Raw genomic sequence first — 26,239 nt, 5'->3', positions numbered from 1 at the left:
CCAGAAGCATGTTGAAGAACCAGAGCAGAGCTGCTATGGTTCCTCACAGGATTGGAATCTCTGTTTGAGAGTGTCTTATTGCCATAGGGCTGCACAAATTCACAGTTGCTAAACAATGGATCAATCACAGCAGGAACGAAAGCGCAGCAAATGAGATCATTTAGGTGGGGTGCATGTTGCTAGTGCGCAGCGATAGATGTTCTGCTTGCCGAAGTTCTGCTTGCCGAAGCGATTACAGATTATAATTCTTAAGAGGTTTCTATGCTCAGTCCAAAGAAATGATGCACATTTGTAAGAGGTAATGCATTTCAAATGTATTTCCAAATTGTACATAAACACTTTGATATAAATGTAAAGCACAAACCCTCAAGAATACAACACTTTTTTTGTACAAAACAACCGAACGGCACTCACACGCATGCAGACGCACTCCATGATCTTAGTATATAGCACATACAAACATTAGATTCCAAAAATATTTCAATTACTTAATGTATGTGATATCAAATCGTAGCATGTCCATAAAATCGCTCTTTAAAGGAAATGGAAATTTACAACTGCCAAATCTGAGACCTTGGTAAACACAGTTCGCAAAGTAAAAAATGTAAACATTGCATCATGCTACAAAATGGATAGTCTGTTTGTTAGCAGTACACACAAAACGTCTTTTCATGTAATTGTATTCAGTTCAGATATGACTGACACTATCGAGAGCACAGGCCCTCAAGGACCCTCCGCATGTGTTCATCATTGTAATGAGTTTACTGCAGGCAGTTTACATGCACCTCCATGTTCTGCGTCAAGATGCGTCTTAATTCTGTCTGCAAGCATTACGAAAGCACTCAACATTAAAATACACAATCAGTCAGTCAAAAATGAGTGGTGTGCTACACACGATTTCATTAGAGTAAAATTCACTTCGACGTTGCAAAATATGTAGAAAACATGCAGCAGGTAGGGCTGGGCGATTTATCAAAAAGTAATCGAAACCGATATTAAGAAGCTCTAACCGACGTAATTTTTCAATGTCGGTTATTTCGATTACTATCCCTTTAATATCCATGTCGACGCGTGCCGCTATACCTCACTTTTTTCTAGAGCAAAAGATTAAAATATTCGATTTATTTTGGGCATACACATATATGCAAGACATTATTAGAAACTGTAAGTTGTCTACTTTTACGCGTGTACGCTTACAATAACATCAAAGCGTTGTTATTTTGTAAAATAAAGAAAATAAACAGGGCGCGTTATCAGCCGTCTCCACTCCGCTCACAGAAATAATTTCTGAAATGCGTCATTGATCCAAAACTCTGCAAATACTTATCACACAAACGTATGTCTAAATAAAGCTTAAAATGTCTACTTTTAAATTACCCCATTCAAATGGAAATAAAATGTTCTGTTTATGTAGGATAATAAGCGTGAAAGGCTCCCGTTTAGTAATCACAAGACTTTTAGTCCAAAAATGTGCATATTGTGAGAAATATAGATATACTGAAACACGTTTACTTCATATTTCTTTAGACAGACTGAGTTTTAAGCTCCGTTCAACTATTAAAAACTCCGTTAAACTCCGTCTGTTTCTTTCACGTGACAGCTCTTATGACGGCAGGACTGGTGTCTCCAGACAGGGTCCTAAAGTACACCGCATATCTCACGACACATGCAGACAGGTGATTTGCTGATTTGTGTTGCGTTTGTTCTCCTGCCTTCAGTGGCAGAGGAAACGTTTCCAAAAAATAACACCAAGATGTCTATTATTCGAAATGTTCAATAAATAACCATAAATACTTTGTATTTTCTTTGATTATCTAAAAATAACATGAGATAAGAAATGTTTAATTAGAAAAAATACTCCACCTTTAGTTGGGCATATTTACACTACAAACATTGTCAGTGATCTACGCGGGCAAAACACAAAGAAAAATAAACCAAAACAAAATAATCGTTCAATAATCGAGAGAAAATGTTCAATTAATCGAAATTTTGATTTCAGGCCAAATCGCCCAGCCCTAGCAGAGAGCGAGAGAGAGAGAAATGTGTGAAAGGGGTGGCGAGTCACTTTGAGTGACACCAAGTCAAGAGACAACCATCCCCAGCCTCCTTTGAAACAGCACAAAGATTGTAATTTACTTTTTGGCCCCTGGTTGGACCTCCCAGCTCATATCATTATCTTCATGTCCACCTCACAGCAATCAAATCGATGAACCTATCGTGACTGATTTGCTCATTCCTGACCGGTAACTTCCTCAGTCATGGCAGGTGGTCTGAGGCAGCTCATTGGTCAGAATGTGCCACCGCTCCACCCTTTGACCCTTGTTCCTCAGGCAGTCCATCCAGTGGCGAAGAGCGTCTCCTTGAACCTGACAGCTCAAGCACACACCACCTGCAAACAGAAATATACATCTTAGCCTATATGTGTCTGTGTGTGTTCATGTGTTGTTTTCAGAGTAAAAACATTTCATATACCATTAATCAAATTAAGATTTGTAATAAATATATGACACTTTCCGTGAAGAGGGTACAAAACGCAGAGGTTTTAGATACGTCAGTTGCACAGTTCATTTTTTATTAGCTGTTATCTAGCATTAAACATTGAAGTGCCTTGAAATCTGCAGCTTTCTTCGATGCATTGCCAGTTTCCTTTGAAAAAGGAAATTAGGGCAGGACATATTGAGTGATTCGTGCCCCTTTAAAATAGCTAGTAGTGGGAGTGGACGCTTGATTCTGTAGATTCCAGAGAGCTTTTGATTGCTCAGAAAAATTGTTAATAAGTACAGGTCTCTGCAGAACACGGCATTTCTATTGGCCATTTCTGGGATAGGCATTTTTCAGCCGCCCAATGGGAGAAAGGAAATGGAAATTGAAAAAATCAATTGAAAATCGCCTTCCTTAAAATTGTTTGAAAATGCCAAATAATTGAGAAGCGCCCCATTTTGTTCTAAAGAGACGACAGTTTAAAAAAATCAGATGCAGGATGATGTCATCACTGATCCTTATTGGTTGAAGTGAGAGACTGTAAGTTTTGAATCTTCTAAATGTGAATTTTGTCAATGTTTTACATCACATTAGTTTATAGAAATGCCTAAAATTTAAGTTAGTTTAATCCATAACTCGGGTTTGTCTATCATGGGTTAAAACAAACAGCATCTTTTTCAGAGTGAACCTAATGACCTGGGGCATAATCTATGGAATTGATGTTGGAGTTAGTGAAATACAAATGTGTTTTTTTATTAATAACATTTAACAAAATGAAAAATTTGTTAAAAACAAGAAACGATACTTTTTTCTAGGTTGCATCTTGTACCCTTCTCATGGAAATAACCAAAGTCAAAATGAACTCTAAGAGCGCAGTGTTCTTTGCTCTCACCTATGAAATCATTCGATCTTCCCAGATCATAATCCCATACCGTAACCTCCAGTGTTTTATGAACCAGTTCTGCTAGAGAGATCTCATAGAAGAACTCCTGTGTGTGGTAAGATATGACATGATGATTATCTCTGACTGGCAGTTAATGCCACAATAACAATCAGTCGTGTGAAATAGGATTTTATCAGCTCTGTCCTCCATCTGAATAAATGCTATTTATTCAGTAATTTCCTCTCATTTATAGAAACAGAATATATTTGGTAACAAATGCATGTATGACCCCTTGAACTCAGACGACACCTGGGGAATGATCGAAATAATGAAACCCCATATAGAGTTGTTTCAGACAACGGATTGTGAGAAACAGGTGGCATTTGTCTGTTCGGTCAAACAGATGTTCTATTCTGGTGGTATCGCACCCACTGATTGTAGCAAAGCATGTGCTTGAATAACTTACAGTGCAGAAAAAACATATCAAATAGACAAGAATACATTTTTAAACCCGGGCTGCTCTCCGAGTTCAATCAAGCTGGGATCACAGGGATCAACTCCTCACCCCCCATCGTCCATCCTCTGCTGGACCTTCCTGTCACTCTCACTCCACCCTTTTATTTCTAGTTCTGATAAATTAAATTAAACTCTTATAAATATAACGCTTAAAAAACATGCTGTTGCTCCTGCCAGCTATTTCTCCCTGGAATTCTGCCTCGTGAGCTGTTTGGAGGTGTTGCGATATCATCTTTTGCCGAGCGTGGCTCCCGTAGAGCCGAGGGCAGAGCTGCTTTTTAGCAGATAGTGGGGTGTGAGATTGGAGTCGTGAGAATGAGTGAGCAGGCTTCGGTCTGAGCCAAAGAGTAATTATATGACCAATCTGTGTGTGTATTACTTCTAAGTGAATGGAAGCAAAACACTCGCCTTACTGGCGATTGTCCGCCACCCACATGACAGAGACAGTGTAAGACAGCAGGGAAGGAGGAGAGAGAAAAATGGAGCATCCAAGTGAAACAGGGACATGAAGGAAATGAGGAATGTATGGAATGGTGAATCAAGCTGTTGTGGGAATTCGAAGTGAGCAAAGAGGCAGAGGAAAGAAAATGGAAAGATTGGACCAGACATCTCATTAACACTCACGGTAACGCTCGGTGGCCCTCAAAAGTCTTATGAGATGTGTGACGCGAGTGAAATGAGCGCGTCGTAGTCCATGCCAGTTCATCAAACAAACCCATACCTCATTGAATTCCGGGTTAAGGGTCTTTTTAATCACTGCTGTTTTGTGTTTGGATTTCTTCTTCACATCTGGCTTCAGATATCTGTCAGGAAAAGGTAGACAGAGGAACAAAGTGCATGATGGATATCCGAAGCAGGCGGTGGAAGAGAGTGACAGTAGGAGAGTTGGAGGGACAGAGATTAAAACAAGCCGAGACAAAAGAAGCATTACTGCCAGCACTGTCACACATCTATTTGAAGACATTGGCACAAAGCCGTTTGCTTTTTAGCTTGGCGGGGGCATCCCACAGACTTCCATAAAAATTTGATTCTCTTTGTGTACTGCTGTTAACCAAGAAACACAAGCACACAAGCACACAGTTAGAATGTGGCTTTGATCCTGGGAGAAAGTGAGAATGTGCATGTGTGTGCGTATCTGTGAAGGGAATGTAGAGATAGTAACTGGAGGGGACGTGACGTGGGTGGGGGTCCTGTCTGTTCTTATGCCATTTTGCCCGGGGAGGAGGAACAGTTTGAGAGCATTTATTTTAATACATGATGTGAGAAAAATAATGAGAGATTAGAGGGGGCCATAAATGAGAGAGTGAGAAGACACATCGGAAGAGCGGGGTGATTCTTTTAAGCCGTATTATTTTATCTATGTTCTCTTTCACTCTCTCTCTCTCTCACATCTACCATATTTTCTATTTTTGATCCATAAAGAGAACTGTCATTATGGTTCCTGCTTCTTCTAACCTGCCGGCATTCATATTCTTGTGCCCTTTTGCTTTTCCTTTTTTATAGTTTCTCATCAGGCTTCAGGATCCAAAGGAAGCATCTTTTTTTCTGTGTGTCTATTCAGCTTTGTGCTTGAAAGCGTGTTTCAGGTTGAATGCGATTTAAAGGTAGAGTTCACCGAAAAAAATGAAATTTGTGACATTATTTTTAGCTCCCTCAGGTCGTTGTAAAACGTGTGAATGATGAAACGTTTTTTTCTTCTTCTATACAATAAAAGTGGGTCTGAGGCTATCAGTTTTGTGTTCCGGCTAAGAACAATGTGAGGATGAGTAAAAGGGTTACTAAAATGTATCCAAATCTAAAAATAAATGTTTTTTACTAAACGAGTTGTGTCAATTAATTATTGGTATGAAAAAGGGGATTCAAACCCAAATATTTTTTCCTGCCTCTACATTTTTAGATACAATTAATTGGCTTTGCAAGTCATTACAACTCATTTTAAGTTAAATTTTGACTTAGTTGTGAGTTGCTGTAACTTATAAAGTTGGAATTGATGAGTTGATGAGTTTGATGAGTTGAAAAAATGTAAAAACATTGACGAATTTAAAATAGTGAAGCCGATTTAAATGTACTTAAAAATTTAAGGTAGCAATTTTTTTACAGTGCAGAGGTGGACAGTTAGGCAGTTTTTACTTTAAAGTACATTTTAAAATATCTGTACAAAATGTTTTAACTTGAAAATGGAAAAATGTTACATTATAAAGCATATATCATACTTTTTACTCCACTACATTTCCTAAATACATGACTTTCATGCTCCAAAACTTTATTTGAGTAAAAGTAAGTAAGTAGTACTAGATTTTTAGTAGTTGAAGCAAAAAATGAAAATTCTGTCATCATTTAGTCACCCTCTTCTTTTGTGTTCTGCAGAAGAAAGAAAGTCATAATGGTATGAAATGACAAGAGGGTGAGTAAACGATGATAGAATTTTCATTTGTGGGTGAACTATGTTGCCCTAAAGGCAAAGTGCAGTAACTATGCACTGAAACTGAGAAAAATGCCTTTAAAGTTTTTACACCAGCTGTCGGTACACGATCCGGGATGCCTGCACGATCCGTCCGCGCATGCGCATAATGACGTAGTAGATAATTCTGTTTAGCGACGACACTGCAGCACGATCTGTTCCACGCTTGAGCACCTTTGTACCGCGACTTTCACTACTGTCCACCTCTGGTCTCATGTCACTTCTGTGTGCACACTATTCGTTGAAATACTCTGTAACGTTTCCCCAGACTTATTTGTAGTTCTTTCTTCATGTAAGTGCAGATAGTCTAGGCAGAAATGCATATTAGGTTCCTTATTGTGTTCTGTAAACACCATTGAAGGGATTATTCCTCATTTAGATTATATAGATAGATATATTAGCCTATATATAGACCCATACTAATACAAAATGAGTCGATTTAAAGTTAACTAATATTAGCAGCTTTTAATAAAAACCGTCTTTGACAATACTACTGACCTCAGATCGAAACACAGCAAGTTAAGTAGGCCTAATGCCATGCAGCAATGAATCGCAAAGGGGAGTATGGAGGAAACTGAAGGTTTGCAGTGACAGACTCTCAAGACTCAGACTTTATTCCACATGTAACCAAAATCGTGTATGTTCATGTAACAACTCCTTTATTATTTTGGATTGGCAACCACGTAAACACATCGTAATGCATAGCGTAAGCTACATTTTAAAACATCAAAATAGACCCGCCATGAACTGTTAAATGAAAAACACAATGTAGCCTACAAAAATATGCCGCCAGTTGTGCCGTCTGGCCGTCAAGTGTTTCATCGCATGCTTGATACCAATAGTGTAGGGAAACCGTGACGTTGTTTACTACGTCATTATGCGCATGCGCAGAACGGATCGTGCAGGCATCCCGGATCGTGTACCGACACAGCTCAAGCCTGTTGTGGGTAGATTAGTGGTACATGTGCAATGCCTTATTAGGGCAGATAAACTCATTTGACACTTAAAGTAGACACCACCAAAAAGATACGCACCTGCACCACACACACTAAAACACTATTGCAAAAGCAAAAGTGCAATATCTACAACTAAATGTGTCATCACCAGCTTTCTTGTGTCTTATACTAGTTGATTGTTTAATAACTTTAATAATTTATTGATGTTTGCTCGTTGGGATGTTAAAATTGCTCAAAAGTCAAGATTAAGAGCATCTTACGCAATGCTCCTGAGGAGGTATTTCATTAAACAAGAAAGAAAGTGGATTGACAGCTACTTCTGTTGATGCCGGGTGCACTTCGGGTTGTCACTTGTGGGCTAGAGGAGCTATTGTTAGCTAATTGCGCATAAATAACTTTACAGAGCCAGCAAACTTTTGAGGAAGTAACCCTTGTCACCACATTGGATTATCTGCCTGAAAGATGTCCGAATCGACGAACATCAACGCAATTATAAATCGGATTATCATACGAGTGTCAGAGTGGATATTGCCTATCAATGGAAAGGTAGCATAATGTCTGTTTAATTTGCTAGCGTGGCCTAGTTAATGTACTTTTTTATAAAGCTGTCATTTGCCTTGCTAGGAGTTAATATTCTATCTTCCTTACCGTCTCTTGGATATTGCGTTTTACGCGAGTTCAACCATCATTTGACCGCGGGATTGTATGAAGGTATTTCAGTAGCAAAACTTGAGAGCTTGTACATCTTAAATTGAAAACTTGTAAATTAAGTATTTGTACTTGTATGCTAAAATGTACACTCGCAGCCCCAATGTGAAAACCCGTAAAGTAAATATCTGAAGTTGAATGTCGAGATTTGCACCCAGAACAATAATCACAAACCTGTGTTCTGAGTTTAAAGCTGCAGACAAATAGACCCAAATGTATAAAATGGCATTTGCAAAAATAAATCGACAGGCACAAATGTGTAGTGCACATTTGTACTTACTCATAGATTCAGATTCGCAGTGCAACCACAAATAGGCATCTACAACTCTCAAATCTGTCACTGCAGTTTCAAATCTTCCCGCCTTACTTTTGCTACTACTTTCGCGATAAACCCGTTGCAAAACTAACTTGTGCACTTGAAACTCAGAGGCGAGAGAAAGAACGGCATTTGATGACGTCATGTGGCTGAGCCACACCGCCCCCTAATGGCTGGAAAATTGCGTTGTTGTTGTTCGGTTGAGTGTTAAGTCAGTTTAGTCCGGTGAGGACCTACGTAGGGCTGTCACGATTATTAAATAATTTCTCATCGCGATTGTTTGACCTCATCGCGATGTTTCAGATCATCGCAATTATCGCACATCTCTATAGAAGACACTAGGGGGAGCTGTAGTGCATCTGCATATTGCATATTTTAGTGTATATATTGTTACTAAAGCATGGTAATACTTGTAAAATGTACACCACAACACAATCACTTAAAAAAAAAACTAAAACATATACAAATTACCTGCAGTACAATTTAATATTATTTAAGCAAATCTCAGTGTGAAAACCAGTCTACCAAAATTTCATTAACACACAAGTAAAATTTTACTGTAGTCTTGCAAGTGAGAAAAAATTTGAAATCAAATTTTAATGGTGGCTTCTAGGGCTGAACGATTAATCGAAATCGAATCGCAATCGCGATGTGAGGCGTTGCGATTTGCTAATCGCAAGAGGCTGCGATGTGGAAACGATGTGAAATATAGGAAACGCGTCTGTTCCAAGCCCGCTTTGAGTGGCATTCTTGCTAACCAACAGAGTGAGCGCACCTCCGTTATGCCTAATCAAAAAAAAAAAAAACAGAAAGCGGGAGAGAGAGAGAGTGTGTTATTATGGCATCTGCAGAGTCAGATCGATCATATTAGGCAAATAAATACTAAAGAACCATCCAATTCAGAAGACCGCACACACAGCCTGTGTCATACTCGCTCTCTTCCCCGCGTTGCGCGTCTTGCGGACGAGCCGTTTAAACTTGACGCGCACACATAGCCCGTTTCATACTCGCTCGTCTCGCGGACGAGCCGTTTAAACTTGATGCACACACATAGCCTGTTTCATACTCGCGCGACTCTTCCCCGTGTTGCGCGTCTAGCGGACGAGCCGTTTAAACTTGATGCGCACACATAGCCTGTTTCATACTCGCGCGACTCTTCCCCGCGTTGCGCGTCTTGCGGACGAGCCGTTTAAACTTGATGCGCACACATAGCCTGTTTCATAATCGCGCGACTCTTCCCCGCATTGCGCGTCTCGCGGACGAGCCGTTTAAACTTGATGCGCACACATAGCCTGTTTCATACTCGCACGTCTCTGCCCTGCGTTGCGCGTCTCGTGGACGAGCCGTTTAAACTTGATGCGCACACACAGCCTGTTGCCTTGACGCACGCGCGCACCCTGTGTCAACTCACGACTAGCTCCGTGTTTCAAACAAATGTAAATTCTATCTAACTGTTTTGCTAATTTCACTTGGATGAAATTAAACATTCAGCACATTTTCTACTTGTTTTAAAAAATCCAACATACTTAAAAAATAATAAATCAGCCTATGTAACCTATGAACTATTTTAATAATTCACTAACACAATAGAAAATGTTATGGATTTAAGGGTTACAATGGGAGTTGTATTTGTTTTAATGGAAACTATAATAGTGTACACTGGTATTTGGATTCTATTGGTGTGATGTAATCTTGAAGCTGGGAACCAATAGAACGACAGTAAGCCCGATTTGAATAATGCCCAAAACACACTACAAAAATGAATTTTGTAATGGTTTTAATGGAAACAATTAGAATTTCTGTAATGTTTTTTTTGTTGTTTTCTTTCAGCAGGGTAATTATACCCATACTGTGCTCCACACAACAATATTGAGCTGAAGTTTGAATTAGAAAAGTTAAAATCGCAAATCAAATCGCAATCGCAATGTCTGTCAAAAAAATCGCATTAGATATTTTCCCCAAATCGCACAGCCCTAGTGCTTCAATTCACACCTGATCAATTTACTTCATTTACAAGTGTTTGGTGGTTGTATTATTGACAGTAAAAGCCTAAACCTTAAATATATGATGACCCAATTTTTTCCGATGTATTTCCAAGAAAAAAACATAGTCTTGTATTCAGAACAATATGGTCGTTTCAATCGCTGAATCAAAAATGAATGAGAATTAAATGTCAAAGCCCTAAAACAGACAATTAATCGTCATAATCGCAAAGCCCAAAACAGACAATTAATCGCCATAATCGCAATGATTTATTAGACAATTAATCGTCAATCAAATTTCATAATCGTGACAGCCTACCTACGCCGTAACATACGGCGTAGCTCTACGTACGTAGACGACGCCGTCGTGAACATTTATGGTTCTGCGTTGAGAGTATGCGTCATACTGCAATTACACCGCCGAAACGCTAGTTGGCTCTTTGTGTTTTCATGGGTTTGCTCTTCTTCGCCGATGTTTTGTGTGTGTGTATGCTAGTGTTTGCAAACGACAATGGAAGCCAAACCGACGTTAGAGGAAATCTCTCTCCAAGAATTCGCCGCCATCTGACAGTCTTTATAGTCCGCCGAAGAGGAGTCATACAGATGCGTGTATTTCCGAACCTCTTCAATCAGACGCTCAGTAACTTGGTCGATGTCGATGCTCACCATGTTGTTCTTTTGTGGACTCTGAACTTGCCGGAAGAAGACACCAGAGAAGAAGATGCCGGAAATGCGTAGAAGGAAGTACGATGCTGCCAAACCGACCAATCACAGCGCTTGCGGTCCGCGTAGGGTCCGCGTTGAGTTGACGCGTTGTTACATTTTTGGAGAGGTGCGCGTCAGGCTACGGCGTAGGGTACGCACAGGGTACGCGGCTCTGCGTAGGCTACGCCGTAGGTTACGGCGTAGGTCCTACGCAGAACCATAAACTGACCTTTACGGTACCAAGGCAAGACAGAGTACGCGGCAAAGCCAGGAAAACAAAACCAGAACGCAGTAACTTCACTTCTGCGGTTTGCCTTGGCATTAGCTTGGATTTTGTAGTTACTGCAATTTTGACTCTCTCGTTTCTCAGAAACGGGATAAGATTGACCCAGGAGACTTTGTCACAAGACAGAGCAGATGTCACATAGCCCGTTATAGACCTTAACTCAATTTTGACCAAATGTGTAGTTACTGCACTTTGCCTTTGGACGGCAGTATGCATTAAAAGTAAAAACACTCTGATAAATTACACATACTTAAAAATGTACTTGAGTAAAGTAAAAATACTGAAGCACTGTCCACCTCTGGCAATAGTTAGTTGTTACATTTCTGAAGTTACTTAAGAAATCTCACATTTTTACATAGGGATCCGAGAAACCATTCACATCCATGGCGGCCAGATGAGCACAGCGTAGCACTCCCACACACAATCCCCCTCGCTGACCCTCTCCGTCTCCCTCTTCAGGTGGAGAAAGAAACTGCAGGGAGAGCAACATGCGGCCTCTTTCTTCCAAACTGGTTAACTGTTCGTTCTCCCACTGCAGGAAGTCAGAAAGAAAAATCAAATCAGAGCTTGTAAGTTGAGGATGTCCAAACAGGAGGAGAGGTTGATTTATTCTGGCATGAAAGAGGAATCGGTCAGTGGGTAAAGAGTAAGATATTTTTGATGGCATGAGAGGGCACTCACTAAATCCTTGGTGTTTCGAGTCAGACGTGATCACCCAAACGTGTTTTTTCGTCAATTTTAACAATCATAGGTAGTTTAGATGGTTACAGTAAGGTTAGGGTTAGGGTGTGGGTTAGGGTAAAGGTTTCGTAAGACTTGAAACACCAAAGATTTAGTCAAAACCAACAAGCCACGCCCACGGATATGACTCGAAACACCAAGAATTAAGTGAGTGCCGGCATGAGAGAGCAAGGACAAGCTAATAAACTTAATTAATCAACTGAATTGAAAGTGACAGACCAGGAGGCTCGACGCACTGTTTACAACCAAACCAATGACAAAGAATTCCCTCTGGATAAAATCAGAGAATGTTCAACATGGACAATTATAAACAGCTGGTCATGATGCTGCTGTGGTTTGACACTATGCGCTTGATTGTGTAGTTGGACTGACTTGAAATGGAATTTTTCAGTTCTCAAAAGAAAGTACCTTTTTTGACTTGACGGCAGCTTGTTTTTATTAAAATTCTAATACAAGACAAGTCTCAAATTTTATCTCAAAAATAATTTCCCTATTTAAATGACAAGCATCTCTCTCTCTCTCTCTCTCTCTCTCTCTCCAGCTTATTTTTTATATACCTTACCGATATATCGTAATTAATGATATAAGCTTGGGCTAAATATATACTGAAACATTGATGCTACATGAAAATGACCACAATAACTTGCAAAACAGAATTGTACAAAAAGGTCGGGCGAAACAACTTTTTTTACACTGTGTTTGTTTTTGTTACTTAGTTTATATAAGGTCATCATTTTTTACAGTTTGAAAAGTACTGCACATCAGAAATGCCTTTATATGTTTTACTAATACATTTTAAATGGATGTGATATAACAATGTTATAATAAAGTGTAATAAAGTGATGCATGCAATAGCTTTCCATATGAATCTTAATAGAAGAAGCAGTAAGCTGTAGTTTTATATTTCTTTCTGTCTCACCCTATCACAGCCTGCCTTTGTTTTCAGCTGTCTCTCTCTCCTTGCTGCACCCACACTGACAAGCCAAAGGACACGATCAATAGAATAATCATCACAGTGTCTCTCTCTCTCCCTATGTTTGTTTTTCTAAAAAGGGCCTTGTTATTTCTAGTTCTTTACCTTGCACTCTGAAATTCCTCTTTTATAACCCGGTCTGCTACAATAACTGTGTTTGTGTGTGTACGCTGGTGTGTACACCCATTAGTGTGAAGTATGCCAAGCCAAACCTATTTTTTGGCAAGTGTGATGTTTCGTTAATGTCATTTTATGGGGAAAGACACAGATAGTGTGTGTGTGTGTGTGTGTGTGTGTGTGTGTGTGTGTGTGTGTGTGTGTGTGTGTGTGTGTGTGTGTGTGTGTGTGTGTGAGAGAGAGAGAGCTGGAGTGAGTGAAAGTTGGTTTGCCAGACCTTCATTAATTTAACAGCGAGGAGACACATACAGATAGTGAGTAGACAGTGGGTCGACCTCTGCGTTATAAACAAATAACTCATAAAGCAAACAGCGAGATGAGCATCCCAGCGGTCGTCTAATGCTCAAGACACGGACAAAATAAGTGCTCATGTAATTTCAATGCCACGTGAGGTCAATTATACTAAAAATCATCACTTTGACATTACAGTCAGTTGCAATTGTTGCAGCATTGTTGTGGCAATTGTCAAAGTTGGGTTTATATGGGGCCAGACAGACAAATGTGAGTGGTTATGGTTAAGATGCATAAGAATGACTCTTATACTTATATTTTCATAAATGTGAAATGTTAAATATTGCAAAGAAGGAGTCCAAACATTAAATAGAAATCTGCAAACCACATATAAAAGAATGGACATTTCTTTGCAAGAAAGTTTTTTCATCTTACAAATTAGCCTCGGAGTATAGCAGATGGTGTATCTGTGTCTCTCCTCTGACAGCATGACTTTTACAACTAATTAAAATAGAAATAGTATTTCCGAATGAGATAAATCAATTTAGCGCTGGTTTAGCTTGAATTGCTTGGGTTTTGGCTGCTCTGTTGAGGTTTCAAAGTAATGACCCCTATCATGCAGACGGACTGAGGAAGAATAATGAGGGGGAGTAACCAGCGGGTAAACAGGTGTGCAATGGGGCCAGCAACACACACACACGCAGAGCTTTCATATTCAGATTTTTATGATTAGCAGGCAGATGGTGTGTTGTGTCATCAGCCTCGAACAGAATCTGTACATTTTCCAGTCATGACACCAAATCAAGAGCTTTAAATACACATGTGTGAATGTTGTGCCATAAATTCTGTCTGGGGCTGTGTAGGGTAAGATGTGTCAACGGCTTATTCTATAAATCTGCACATAACCGTATAGCACTGAATATATTTGTATTTGTATAGGGTTTGAACTGGGCTGGCATCAATCTTTGGCAATGTTTGCAATTGTGTTGTAAAGGTGCTGTGTGTAATTCTATTGACAGAAATGCAATATAATATACATAACTGTCATGAATTGCAAGGACAGAACCCAATTGCAAACAGCTCTTTAAACAAAAACCTTTATTAACAAAACTTGAACAGAAAAATCCCTTGAGGGGGAAAAACCGGACCAAAACATAACAGGATAAAATACAAAACTCAACTTTTAACTAAAGAACTTTCATGGCAGAGAAGATGTGGCGGGGGAATAACAAAATGGTCAGCACAAGACAACAAAAACACAGGCTTTAAATAGGGAAGAAACTAAGGGGAGGTAACGAGGGCAACAGGTGAAGGGCGTAAACTAATGACGGGATAATGAATAAGGAAACAAGGAGGGCGGGGCTAAGGCGGAGGACGGGAGATCACATGGCACAATCAAAGGCCATGTGCTTCCAAAACAAACACAAGAAATGTGGCTGTCATGATCCCGTTGGCCAGAACAAGAGAAACAGCTGCTAGGAAGGCGGGATCATGACACGTAACTATGTTTTCAGATGTGTATAATGACCTTACACAATGAAGGGTTATATTTTTATTACCTTAAATTGAGCTATTTCTGTTTACATACACCGCGGGTCCCCTTACATGGGGTTAGCCATGTTGTTTCTAGCCCTAAACGGACAAACTGATCTACAGAGCGTGTTTCCTAAATATGTTATGTCCTGTGGCAAAAAAGTGAAAACGCGACAACATCTTTGTTCTGTCTCCGTAGTGCTTTGAAAGGGAGGGGCAAGGGGTGGAGTGAGCCTTTGGTTGAAATTAGTAACCTCGCCACTAGATGCCACTAAAAACTCCACATTGCGCCAATAAATCAATGAGTTCTCAAGAATCAAATAATCTGATTCATGAACAAGTCATTTTTTGTGAACCAAACCAGCTGATTCATGAAAGCAATCGATTTGACGCCAAGAACTAGTTGTTCACCTCTCTCATGAGTAATAGGGCGGATATCCAAATTTCGAGTGAATGCAAATTATCTGTTCCAAAACTGTCCTGCAAATTCATACCGCACAAGTCTTAAAATAACTCAAAAATCTTATGGACGACCAAAGTCATCCTCTTTGAAGCTTGAAAGCTCCAGTCGCCATTTATTGTTATTGCATAAACTTAGGCAACCTCGAAATTGTCTCATGTTGTAAGAAGAAAGTCTTGGGTGCTTGAAACGTCATGAGAATGAATAAATAAATAATTACTAAATTAATTAATTTTGGGGTAGTAAAACCTCTCTCCCGTTTCTTTCCTTCTCTTGTATCCATCTCTGCTTTCCCTTTCACATGCTGTCTTTTTCTAGCCCAAACCTTCATCTCTGCCTCTGTGATCCTTCTATGCAATTCGACAGTTTCCCACTGACAGTTCTGCATGTACTTCTCTTTCTCCAGAGGAGAATGTGAGTGTGTCGTCTGTCACTCATCCGGCACCTCCTGTCCATTCATAACCCTGTAACCTCTTCTTTCTCCTCTCTTCATCTTCAGCTTTTTTGTGTCTTTTTTCAACATAATCCTCCCTCATTTTCCCACTTCCTTTGAAAGTATGATTATTCTGGTCCCCAGAAAACTCTGATGCTTTCAGGTGGGTGGCAAAGTGTTCTGCCTTCCATCCTTTCAAATTTATCTTTTAACAATTTATTGGCAGAGTGGAGATGAAAATGAAATAAAAATGTGTTAGATGCACGAGAAAATTTTGTCAAGAACAGACATGTTTCAGGTGTGTGAAATTGTCAGCACTGGACATTAGAAAACGGTGTACGGCAAGTTAAATGGAACAAATCTAATCTCTCTGGGGCCCGTAATGCAGCTTGGTTAGCCCTCATTTATGCATTCCACATTCGTTCCCGTTGACAGAGTGCGTGGATTTGCTTAAATTGAAATGCACAGGTAGTAAATCCACACGTCTGCCCTTTTCTTTACATGAATGTTTCTCGCCGTGGCCCGTTTAACACGTTGAGAATGGTTTGGAGTGGTAATGAAAATGCTAATCGATTTCTATCAACCCACTTATCATAATGTGTTCAATGTTCTTCTTGAAATGCAAATGAGCCGAGATCCTCAAGTGAAAACATTTGAGTGTGAGAGCATTAATCAGCAGCCAATTATCAGTCAGAAATATTTGAAACCCCATCGCAAACTCACATGCGTAAATGTCAGGGCTTTATTAATGGTCTTTTATTGGGAGAGAGGAAGAAATATGGTTTTAGGGTCGAGTACCTCTCTTAGGTAACAGGAGATCCCTCGCAGGGCTGCTCCCATTGCTGTAGGTGAGGGAAGCTGGCAGATAGACAGAGAGAAAGAATATACGGTTTAATAAAGCAGAGTGTCTGCAAATCAACATTTGTCAACATCCACACAGCGTAAATGAGCAATGAACAAAAAAATTGTGCAACTTTTGCATTTCACACCAGCTAAATGTGTAAATGTAAATTATTAGGTGTATGATGTCGTTCACATTGCAGCTTGCACTGGTTTTGATCTGCCTACTTAAAGGAATAGTTCACCCAAAAATGAAAATACTGTCTTCATTTACTCACCCTGAAGTTGTTTCAAATCTGTTTAAATGTCTTTGTTCTGATGAACACAAAGAAAGGTATTTGGAAGAATGCTTGTAACCAAACAGTTCTTGGCCACCATTATAGGAAAAAATGCTTTATAAATTTCTTTGTTCTGTTGAACACAAAAGAAGATATTTTGAAGAATGTAGGAAAGTTCTGGGGCTCTTTTGACTACCAATGTAATTTTTCCTACTATGGCAGTCAATCATGGCCAAAAACCTTCATTTGGAACAACTCGAGGGTGAGTTAATGATGAAGGAATTTTTTTTGGTTGAACTGTCCCAGGAGTGTCAAACTCAATTCCCGGAGGGCCGCTCTGGACAGTTCTGGACAGTTTAGCTCCCACCCTAATCAAACACACCTGATTCATCTAATCAAGGTCTTTAGGATTACTAGAAACCTCTAAACAGGTGTGGGTTGGAATTGGTTGGAGCTAAACTGTGCAGAGCTGCGGCCCTCCAGGAATTGAGTTTGACACCACTGCTTTAAAAAGTTGGTTTGTTTGACTGAAAACCGCATTTCCCTGTTCTGTCCTCATTGAACTATAGTCTAAATGACCATGCGTTTGTCTTACAGGCGGTGGATGCTCTAAACAGGTGTAGAAACGTTTTGTCTGGTCTGGTTTCACACGTCTCAGGGCCACGCGAGACTCTCCGATGAACTCATTATGAGTCAGTTTGTCCTCATCGCACACTGATAACCTGAGAAAAACAGCAACATTCAGGAAAAGGCAAGTTATTAAAATATTTTAGAGGAAAATCTAGAAATAGCTATAAAGGTTGTATGGGCAGAAGTAATAATGCTAATAAAAAATACCATCCCCTGAACAGCATGAGGCGGAATTGGCTCAGACAGATATGTATATTTATGAATGGGATTAAGGTGATATTTCTGGCTCTGACTGCTTGGTTTGTAGTAAGCACCAACTCTCTTTTTTTCAAAGGTCTGCATGCGTGTTTGCGAAACCGACACCGTCCTCTGCTTCTGTACTCTCTTTTGGAGATAAACGACTAAATAATTTTCTCTGACTTCTGTCCCTCTGGCATTGAAAAAAAGGGCAAGTTTGAAAACAGGAGCAGGTTGCCATGGGGATGCTGTTCGTTTATAATGTGAACGCACAGGTAATTTTCTCTGGATAAACCTGAGTGCTACAGAAGTTACTGCACTTATTTGGAGGCATCTTGGAGATGATGGAACTCTGCGTGCATTCAAGCGCTGCAAAAAATATTCTGGCTAAATATGCGGAGATTCTGACAACAGCAGATCATTCCTAAAGGTCTATAGGTGGAAGGATAAGTTGATAGGCTGTCACACTTTCTGTCACACATCTGCTGGTGAAACGCATGCAATCCACTCTCACCAGACGTATGCAGAATAAATTTACAGCCTAAGTAAGATGCACTCGTGAGGGCATTCATTTGTTCACTAACCTCAGGGTCTTCCTGTGCATATCCTCTTCTGTGATGCCTATGTAAGTGAGGGTCTCATTCCAAACAGGATTTAGAGAATTACGAACCGTTTTGGTTTTCAGTTTATTAGCCTGGCAGAGGGAAAGAGAAGAGGAGAAGCAAAGCCAGGTGGGTATAGACAGATTTTAATATGTCATTGTGAGACAAAAATACTATTAACCTATTAATATGAAGAGGTCACTGCAGTGGCCATTTTTTGAGTATGCACGCACTCTAAAATTTGCTGGGTTTTTGACCCATGCTGGGTAAATATTGGACAGAACACACTTACCCAATTCTGGGCTATTTTGAACCCAATTGCTGGGTTGTCTTTACCCAACCTTGCAGTTGGGTTGCAATAACCCAGGGTAATTTTTAACCCAGTTCTGTCCAGTATTTACCCAGCATGGGTCAAAAACAACCCAGCACTTCTTAGAGTGTGGGTTTTGATGGCATAGTTGCACGTGAATCACTACAGGGGACACTAGTGCATCATCTGAACCAGTGACAGTATGTAACCGATACATTTATAAAATCACAAACAAGTGTAAAAGTCTAATCTTGTTTGAGCAATAAAACACATCCTTGCTGAAGTTGTCTAAATTCATGCATAAAAGGGTTAAAGAATGGAGAGTGTTAAACGGTTTACCAATTGATGCATGAATTAAAAATCTATAATAATCAGATTTATTTTATAACAAAAGTAAAGTCAAATTTTTATTCCAAAATGTATTTTGAAATAATTCAAATGGCAATAAAGGACAGTAGATATTTCAGATGAACTTTATAATTAAAAATAAAAAAATCACAAAAGGGCTTTTAAATATCTGTCCACTGTAGTGAATTTCATGCATCAAACAGTTTATTGTTGCACATATACAAGAACTTAAATGTGCCCACCTTGCATGCTCCTGGGAGAAGGTGAAGTTTAACATAAGGATCTGCCAGGCCATTGAAATCCATAGGTTTCAGACCCTACCGAAAATGAATGATGTTTTTATTTTTTTCCCTGAATTTATTATTTATATGTACTGTATGTATTTAAGAAAAAATATTTTTGTTTATTCTGTGAACTACTCATAATATTTCTCCCAATTTCCAAATGAAAATATTGTTTTTATTTGCATTTATTTGGAGAAAACAGAAACGGGACAATCTGGTCAATAACAAAAAAGTGCAATGTTTGCAAATATTGAATACGGCAAAGAAATCGAGTTCATATTAATGTTAAAACAACACAATACTAATGTTTTTCTTGTATTTTAGTAACAGTTCAAAAATGAAAATTTGATGGAATAAGCCTGATTTTTATCAGAATTTTCATATGTCTTGTCATGCTGTCATTCCTTCACATTGCTGTTAGATAACGTTGTCATTCCTGAGTTTCCCTGTTAAAATTCAACACTGGACTGGAATTGACACAATACATGCAGAAAGGCTGATTAAAGGCAAAACTGGAGTTCTTTTTTGGTGGATGTATATGAAGACGAATTGTGATGGAGTGCTGCTAAAGTAAAACAAACTGCTAAAGCACAAATGATTTTGCAGTTTAGTGTGGGTGTGTAGTGAAATGCTGAGGTGTGACATGAAGGTTACCTTGGCTCTGATGATGTTACAGTGAAGTGAACTGGTTGCCCTCTCATACCTCAGTTCAAACTCTAATGTACCCAGTGCAGCTACACAATCAGAGGAATGAAGTTAACAATACAATAAACCTTAACATACGGCAGATAAAATGATCCATTATGGAATAAAGTTAAGAAGCATGAACATTTGACAGATGTGTTGCAAGGAATGGAGTTGATGTGTGTGCAAGGTCACACATGTCAAAACTTACTACAGTCATCACTGTCTGAACTGCAGATGTCCACTGAGGTCTCAATGCTGCTCGCTGCTGACAGAGTCCCTCCCCCTCCCCTTGCCCCTGCCGACAGAGGGGACAAGAGACCTCCACTCGTTCCTCCAGAGGCCCCACCTCCCGGGCTGAGAGCCAATGGAGAAGCAGAAGGGTTTGGTGAGACGGGCTCAGCGGTCGGCGAGAGTCGAGGGAAATAGGCAGATATCTGTCTAATTGGTCGAATGGGGCCTGGACAGACGTCTATGGCCATGTGTTCCTGGATGGAGATGGTGAGCTTTTTTCCTTTACGCACCGTCATAGAGCTAAAGCAGAGAGAGAAGGTTATTTTGACAGCCAATGTTTTTCATCAAAAGCGACTTTAAGTATAATTCACATGAACAGTCGCCCCAGAGACACCTGTCGTTAGGTGCCTTGCCCAAAGCCACCATCATGATACATTTATGAATGAACCTACAAACCTTATGTTAACAGCCTTAAAAACTATTAATGCTTCCCTTACAAAAAAGTAAAAAAGTTAATTTTAGTAAGTGTACTTAAAGAAATGTATAAGTTTCTATGTAGTAAGTATACTAATATCAAGTGTAGTATATACTTGTAAGTGTACTTTATCACTACTTAGTAAGCCCTGAAAGGGACTAAATTGGCCCACTTCCAAGTATAGCCTACTTTAAATGTACAACTATATTATCTTGTTGTACTGCTGTGTCTGTTGAATTTCAACAAACTCAAACCTCAGGAGTGACATAAAGTCATCCAACAACAATGTGAAAGACTTTTCCTAAATACATGTACAAATATTACAGTTGTATTGCTCAAAAGTGAATATGAAATTGTTTTCTTTGCAGCATTTGAGGTCTGAAAAAATACAGAGCATCTTTTCTGTTATTTTAACCTCTTTCTCCATTTTTCATTTTCTACAAATAAATGCAAATAGAAATAATAATTTTCATTTGAAATTTGGGAGAAATATTGTAAGTAGTTCACAGAATGAAACAAAAATGATTATTTTACCTCAACACATACCAATTCAGAACTGAACTGAAAATTATTTAGAAATGGTCTCTTAATTTTTTCGGTGGCTGTATATATATATATAAAATACACAAATATTAATAATATAGTATATAATATAGTATACTATAATAAAATACAATATAATATTTAATAATTATAATTGATTGCATAATTATGTAATTAATGATACTTTTAAGTATATCTTTATTAAAAGAGTATCAACCAAATATGCACTTTAAAAGTGTTGGGTTATTTCAATCCAGTGTTGGGTCAAAAATGTACAAACCCAACTGTTGGGTTATAAATTAACCAATGTTGGGTTGTTTTAACCCAAATGCTGGGTTGTATTAACCAATCGTTTGGTCAAATGTAAACATTCTCTAAGTTAATTTAACCCCACAGTTGGGTTTGTCCATCTTTGACCCAACGATGGGTTTAAATAACTTACAAGTCAAGTATACTAAAAAGTAATTAAAGTATATTTCCCAGAAGCAACATATATTTTTGAGAAGTACTCAAAAAGCAGACTGAAAGCATACAAAGAAGTGTAATAGTACACTTAAACAGACTTCTTTTTTGTAAGGGGTTTCAATCAAGTAGAAAACAGAGATTCAAGAAAATATGTTAGAAACTGTTTCAGAAGCACACATTTCACACATACCGCTAAAGTCCACAGCAGATATTCACCACCTAGAGCTTGAGGGCACCTGCTTTGCGTGAAATGCTTTTAACCTCAAATTCACGATTGTTGGAGCATTGGAACAAATCACCTCTTGATCTGCAGTCACCAATACCATCTGAGAGATCAAGCATATACTGTATATCAAATAAATTGTACCATATTTTTGCATTTTGTAGGCTCTCGAGCTCTCTTATATACCAGGGGCAAGAAATTTTCTATTATTATCAAAGGTCTCTTTGGTGTCTTCTGCACGAATTTAGCCTCATGTGTTATACAGACATAAATAAACATAAGAGCCAGAACTTGCTGAGCGGAGCAGCTACATACAGTATACGAGAGCATATGCAGGCTATGAGCATGAGTAGGTACAAAGCAGCTAGGAAAGAGCGAATCTGTAAGTTCAAAGTTGATAGAGAGTGGGTGTATAGATGCTGTGGCTTAAAAAGTTTGTGCTGAGCTCAAGCTGAACATGCCATCTAAGCTCAGAGTTGTTTAGAAGTTGTGAGCAGAAATCTATGCTCGGAGCCAAAAGCATGCTTGGACTGCTGTGCTGACTTCCACCTCCCCACAGAGCTAGACCACCTCGAGGCTTTGAGATAGTCTCTCTTATTTGGTTTAAATTGAAACTGTTGTTAAAGCCACGTGTAGCCGTTTTTTTATTTAAGGTCTTGTTCCGCAGACCTGTCCTTTAAACAGAAGCCTTGTTCGTTGGTTTTTGTTTTGACACACTTGTCAGATATGGATTTCATCTCATCTCTAGAGACTTTAGAGATTGATATGAATTGATCTTCCCTTTCAAAACTGTCTCAGAAAAGCCAGACTCGCGTGCCACAATACATATTTAATTCCAAAACCTTCAACCTGCTCTTTTGGCCCCCCACGTGAGTTGAAAGCTGAGATGGAGCAAAGCACGGAGGAAGGTTTGCCAACTTTAGTTAGAGCTTTGCTTAGAGGACCATTGGGATTTGTAAATGGAGTGGACGACAAAATATTAGCTTTAAGAGTTAGCGAGCCAGAACGAAGAGAGAATGGGAAACAGTTTAATAGGCCATGAGAGAGAATGAATGTGTAATTTGATAAGAGACAAAGGAAATGCAATTTTGACTATTGCCAGGCACTTAAGATGCAAATAAAGGTTTGTTAGGAATAATAATGAATAATGAAGAAATAGTAAGCATAATTACAAAATCCACGTTTTTAATGGTTTCTGTGTGAAAAGGTTTCAGATAAAATTTCTGAGCAAAATTTCTGAGTAAATTTTCTCAGGCACATTTCTGTGTACAATAATGGTATCAGATGGTAGTACCTTGGTATTTTAATATATATAGTAATGTAGATGGTTTCAACTGCAACAACATAAACAAACGTTACATGGCCCAAACTTAAAGAGTACATAACTAGGGATTTTTAAGGTCCTACTTTGGTTTATGGAGTGTCCAACAACAAGTTTATGTACATAGAAGGTGTAAAAACACTATTATTTGGGGTGTAAAAACACGTAATAATAGCTAGTTACTTTTACCTTACTTCTTGACTGACTCTCAAATGATTAGTTCCGTGATTCATCTGTCTAATCCCCTCCTTTCCGCTAGCCTAGTCTGATGTGATTGGTCAGATGGTCTAGTCTGCTGTGATTGGTCTACTGCGAATGAGGCTCAAGAGCTACGGTGTTTGGGGGAGAAGAGAGAAGTTTTCATGGGCAGTCCTAGCAAAACGTAGGCGGGGACTGTATGTAGTGACGTAAATCCGCGGCGGTTCGCAAATCGGACTAGGGACGACTTGTTTGCGTGATTCAGAGTCGACTCCCTTTTTTCCAAGCCAATAACTTTGTTATTCGTTCACCTTAGGATTTACAAATTGGCAGACTGCTTACATTCACACACGGCAACATTACACACTGCATAAAATGTAATTTTCATGATCTCATGTTATGTACTCTTTAATTTACGGTATAGACCTCCGCAAAGAATCAATAACTGTTGAGTAGTTTTAATTTAATTTAATAAAATTAAAATACAATAAAATATTAATTTAAATTAATATGAATTAAATATAAAATAAATTGTTATATTATAACCGAACACAGAGCGGAAAGTAAACTTTGGGCCAGGCACGTGCGTCCGATGAAACCGTCTAGTACTGATTAATTTATTCCCATATCATGGTATTTACGTCGTACTTTAAAAGCACCTCAAAAATTTAAATACCATACCGATTGTGTGTCTGCACTTTTTTGTCTGTACCATGTCAGTGAGGAAACACACCAGCAGCCATTATGTCAAAAAGAGAATAGCAGAAATAGGACAGAGATTCATGCATTGTTGACCTTTAAGGTAATTTCGCCCCATTTGGCATCATAACATGCCATGGCTGTCATTTCAGACTGCGCGTCTTCGCTTGTCAATCTATCAAACTGTCCACCGTTTGACAGTAGGGAGGAAGGCAGGTAAGTTGTCATAATGGCATCGGAGCAGCACGGCTAATGAGATCATGACACACGAACGCTAACAAGATTAGCGATTACCACACTACCTCATGCCAAGCTCAATTTTTTTCTCAGCTTTCAAATCAAATCTCCTCCAACCACCTGCTGTACATAATAATGTGTGTCTATGGTGGTTTATGATACTGCTTGTTTCATTATTTATTTAAACATTTTCAAGGTATTCGGCGACGTGGACTGTGACGTGAGCTATTTCGTCCCATTGCTTAGTTTGACAACACAGTATATAATAATTTAAAAAGTACAGAGTTTTTCCATTCTCAGAAAAACAGCGAATTTGGACATCTGGGATTTCAGAAGGACAATGACAATACTCTTTAAAGACTGAATGCAAGGGGAATGCAAGAATTTTCATTTTTGGGTAAACTATTCCTTTAACCTGCACTATTCTAATAAACTTGCACCTCATACCTTCTGCAGTGTGCATGCTCTCTTCTGAACGGTGCGCATTGCGCACCAGCCCGCTAACTCCATGAGAGTGTTCAGAGAATGAATGAATGGCAGTGCGTAAGAGTGGATCGCAGCAGGACATGAAGAGGCTGTTGAGAAGATGACTTCAAGTTGAGCATGGCTGGGTGGGGGGGAATAGTGTGGGAGTGAGAGGAAGTAAGATATTTCAGTAGCCTACTGTAAATTACTGACATGTTTGGCAATGGGCTGTCACAGCGAATTATGACACCGTTGGCACTTGAAGCCAAACTCATGAAACAAAGTGCTTAGATTTAGACTTAATTTAGTGATAGATAGATCGATCTATCTATCTATCTATCTATCTATCTATCTATCTATCTATCTATCTATCTATCTATCTATCTATCTATCTATCTATCTATCTATCTATCTATCTATCTATCTATCTATCTATCTATCTATCTATCTATCTATCTATCTATCTATCTATCTATCTATATCCTCTTATCATGTTCTTTTTTATTCACATCAGATAAGTGGTCCTGATGAGAAGCTGTTTCACAGAGACACTGATGGATTACCAGGGAAGAAAGAGAGCTGTCCGCATCACGTTTTCCCGCAAGAGCTTCAAAAAGCATGCACAGTATCACAGATTGATATGAGATTATTCAAAAATAACCCAAATTAAGAAGTGATTGTTTGGGGGCAAGGGTGATGAAGAAACAGGAAGAGATGGAAAAGGTTAACGGCATGCATACATGAGTACATTAATACTTAATGAGTGTGTACAGGTTAAGGAGGGGGTGGCACGAACACAAAAAAAGGAAAGAAAGAAAACAGAAAGGTTAGGCGGTAAGCAGAAAAAACTTTAAACCCAAACATGTACGAGCAACCGAACAGCACGAAAGAGTTAACGATGGATTGCCTAATTAACAGAGAGAGACGAGGGTGGGAGGGGTTAGGAAGGAGAGGGATAAACAAATAAAGGAAATACTAGGAGATTAAATTCCTCTAAAATGGCAATACAATGAAGTTGGAGGATAGGATGAGGAAATAAGATTTATTTCTCACTTACCTGTGATTGTGAGTGTGAAAGACTCCCTCATAAACAAGTGAATTCCAAAGCACAGGGATCTGCACTAACAGGTGGTGCAGGAGAAAGAGATAGAGAAAGGGAGAGAGAGAGAGAAAGAGAAGAGGAGAAGGGAGGGGGAGCGGGAGAGAGAGAGAGAGAGAGAGAGAGAGAGAGAGAGGAGAAGAGGCAGAGATGGAGAGGAGTGAGTGTTTATCATAACATCAAAGAATCTATAGGATTACGTGTGCAGAAATGGGAGGAATAATA

At 39.1% G+C, this 26,239-nt stretch overlaps 1 protein-coding gene across 2 annotated transcripts; it reads right to left on the bottom strand.

Moving 5' to 3' along the window:
* Positions 1-299: 299 nt before the first annotated feature.
* On the bottom strand, positions 300-26,089 carry doc2a (double C2-like domains, alpha). 2 transcript variants are annotated; one of them, XM_057346812.1, is made up of 11 exons: positions 25,973-26,089; positions 20,267-20,589; positions 20,026-20,105; positions 19,330-19,404; positions 18,412-18,521; positions 17,556-17,682; positions 16,641-16,700; positions 11,642-11,826; positions 4,602-4,683; positions 3,374-3,470; positions 300-2,389 (listed from the first exon to the last, which is right to left on the bottom strand). In XM_057346812.1, the coding sequence occupies exons 2-11, from the start codon at positions 20,583-20,585 to the stop codon at positions 2,253-2,255; spliced, it is 1,272 nt and encodes a 423-aa protein (XP_057202795.1). In that variant the 5' UTR covers positions 20,586-20,589; positions 25,973-26,089; the 3' UTR covers positions 300-2,252. The 2 variants fall into 2 exon arrangements, with proteins under 2 accessions (XP_057202795.1, XP_057202794.1); XM_057346811.1 differs by lacking the exon at positions 19,330-19,404 and having other exon boundaries at positions 25,973-26,064.
* Between the last annotated feature and the right edge of the window lie 150 nt (positions 26,090-26,239).

The sequence above is a fragment of the Triplophysa rosa genome, linkage group LG11 (genome assembly GCF_024868665.1).
Source record: "Triplophysa rosa linkage group LG11, Trosa_1v2, whole genome shotgun sequence".
In the NCBI taxonomy this organism is placed as follows: domain Eukaryota; kingdom Metazoa; phylum Chordata; class Actinopteri; order Cypriniformes; family Nemacheilidae; genus Triplophysa; species Triplophysa rosa.
This window is presented reverse-complemented; position numbering and strand designations above follow the sequence as displayed.

Coding starts and splice junctions, on each gene's coding strand:
- doc2a (XM_057346812.1), bottom strand. CDS start 20,585: ATGACGGTGCGTAAAGGAAAAAAGCTCACCATCTCCATCCAGGAACAC. Junction 20,106..20,266: donor TTCAGACAGTGATGACTGTA/GTAAGTTTTGAC, acceptor CTGATTGTGTAG/CTGCACTGGGTACATTAGAG. Junction 18,522..19,329: donor TTCTCCCAGGAGCATGCAAG/GTGGGCACATTT, acceptor TCCCTCTGCCAG/GCTAATAAACTGAAAACCAA.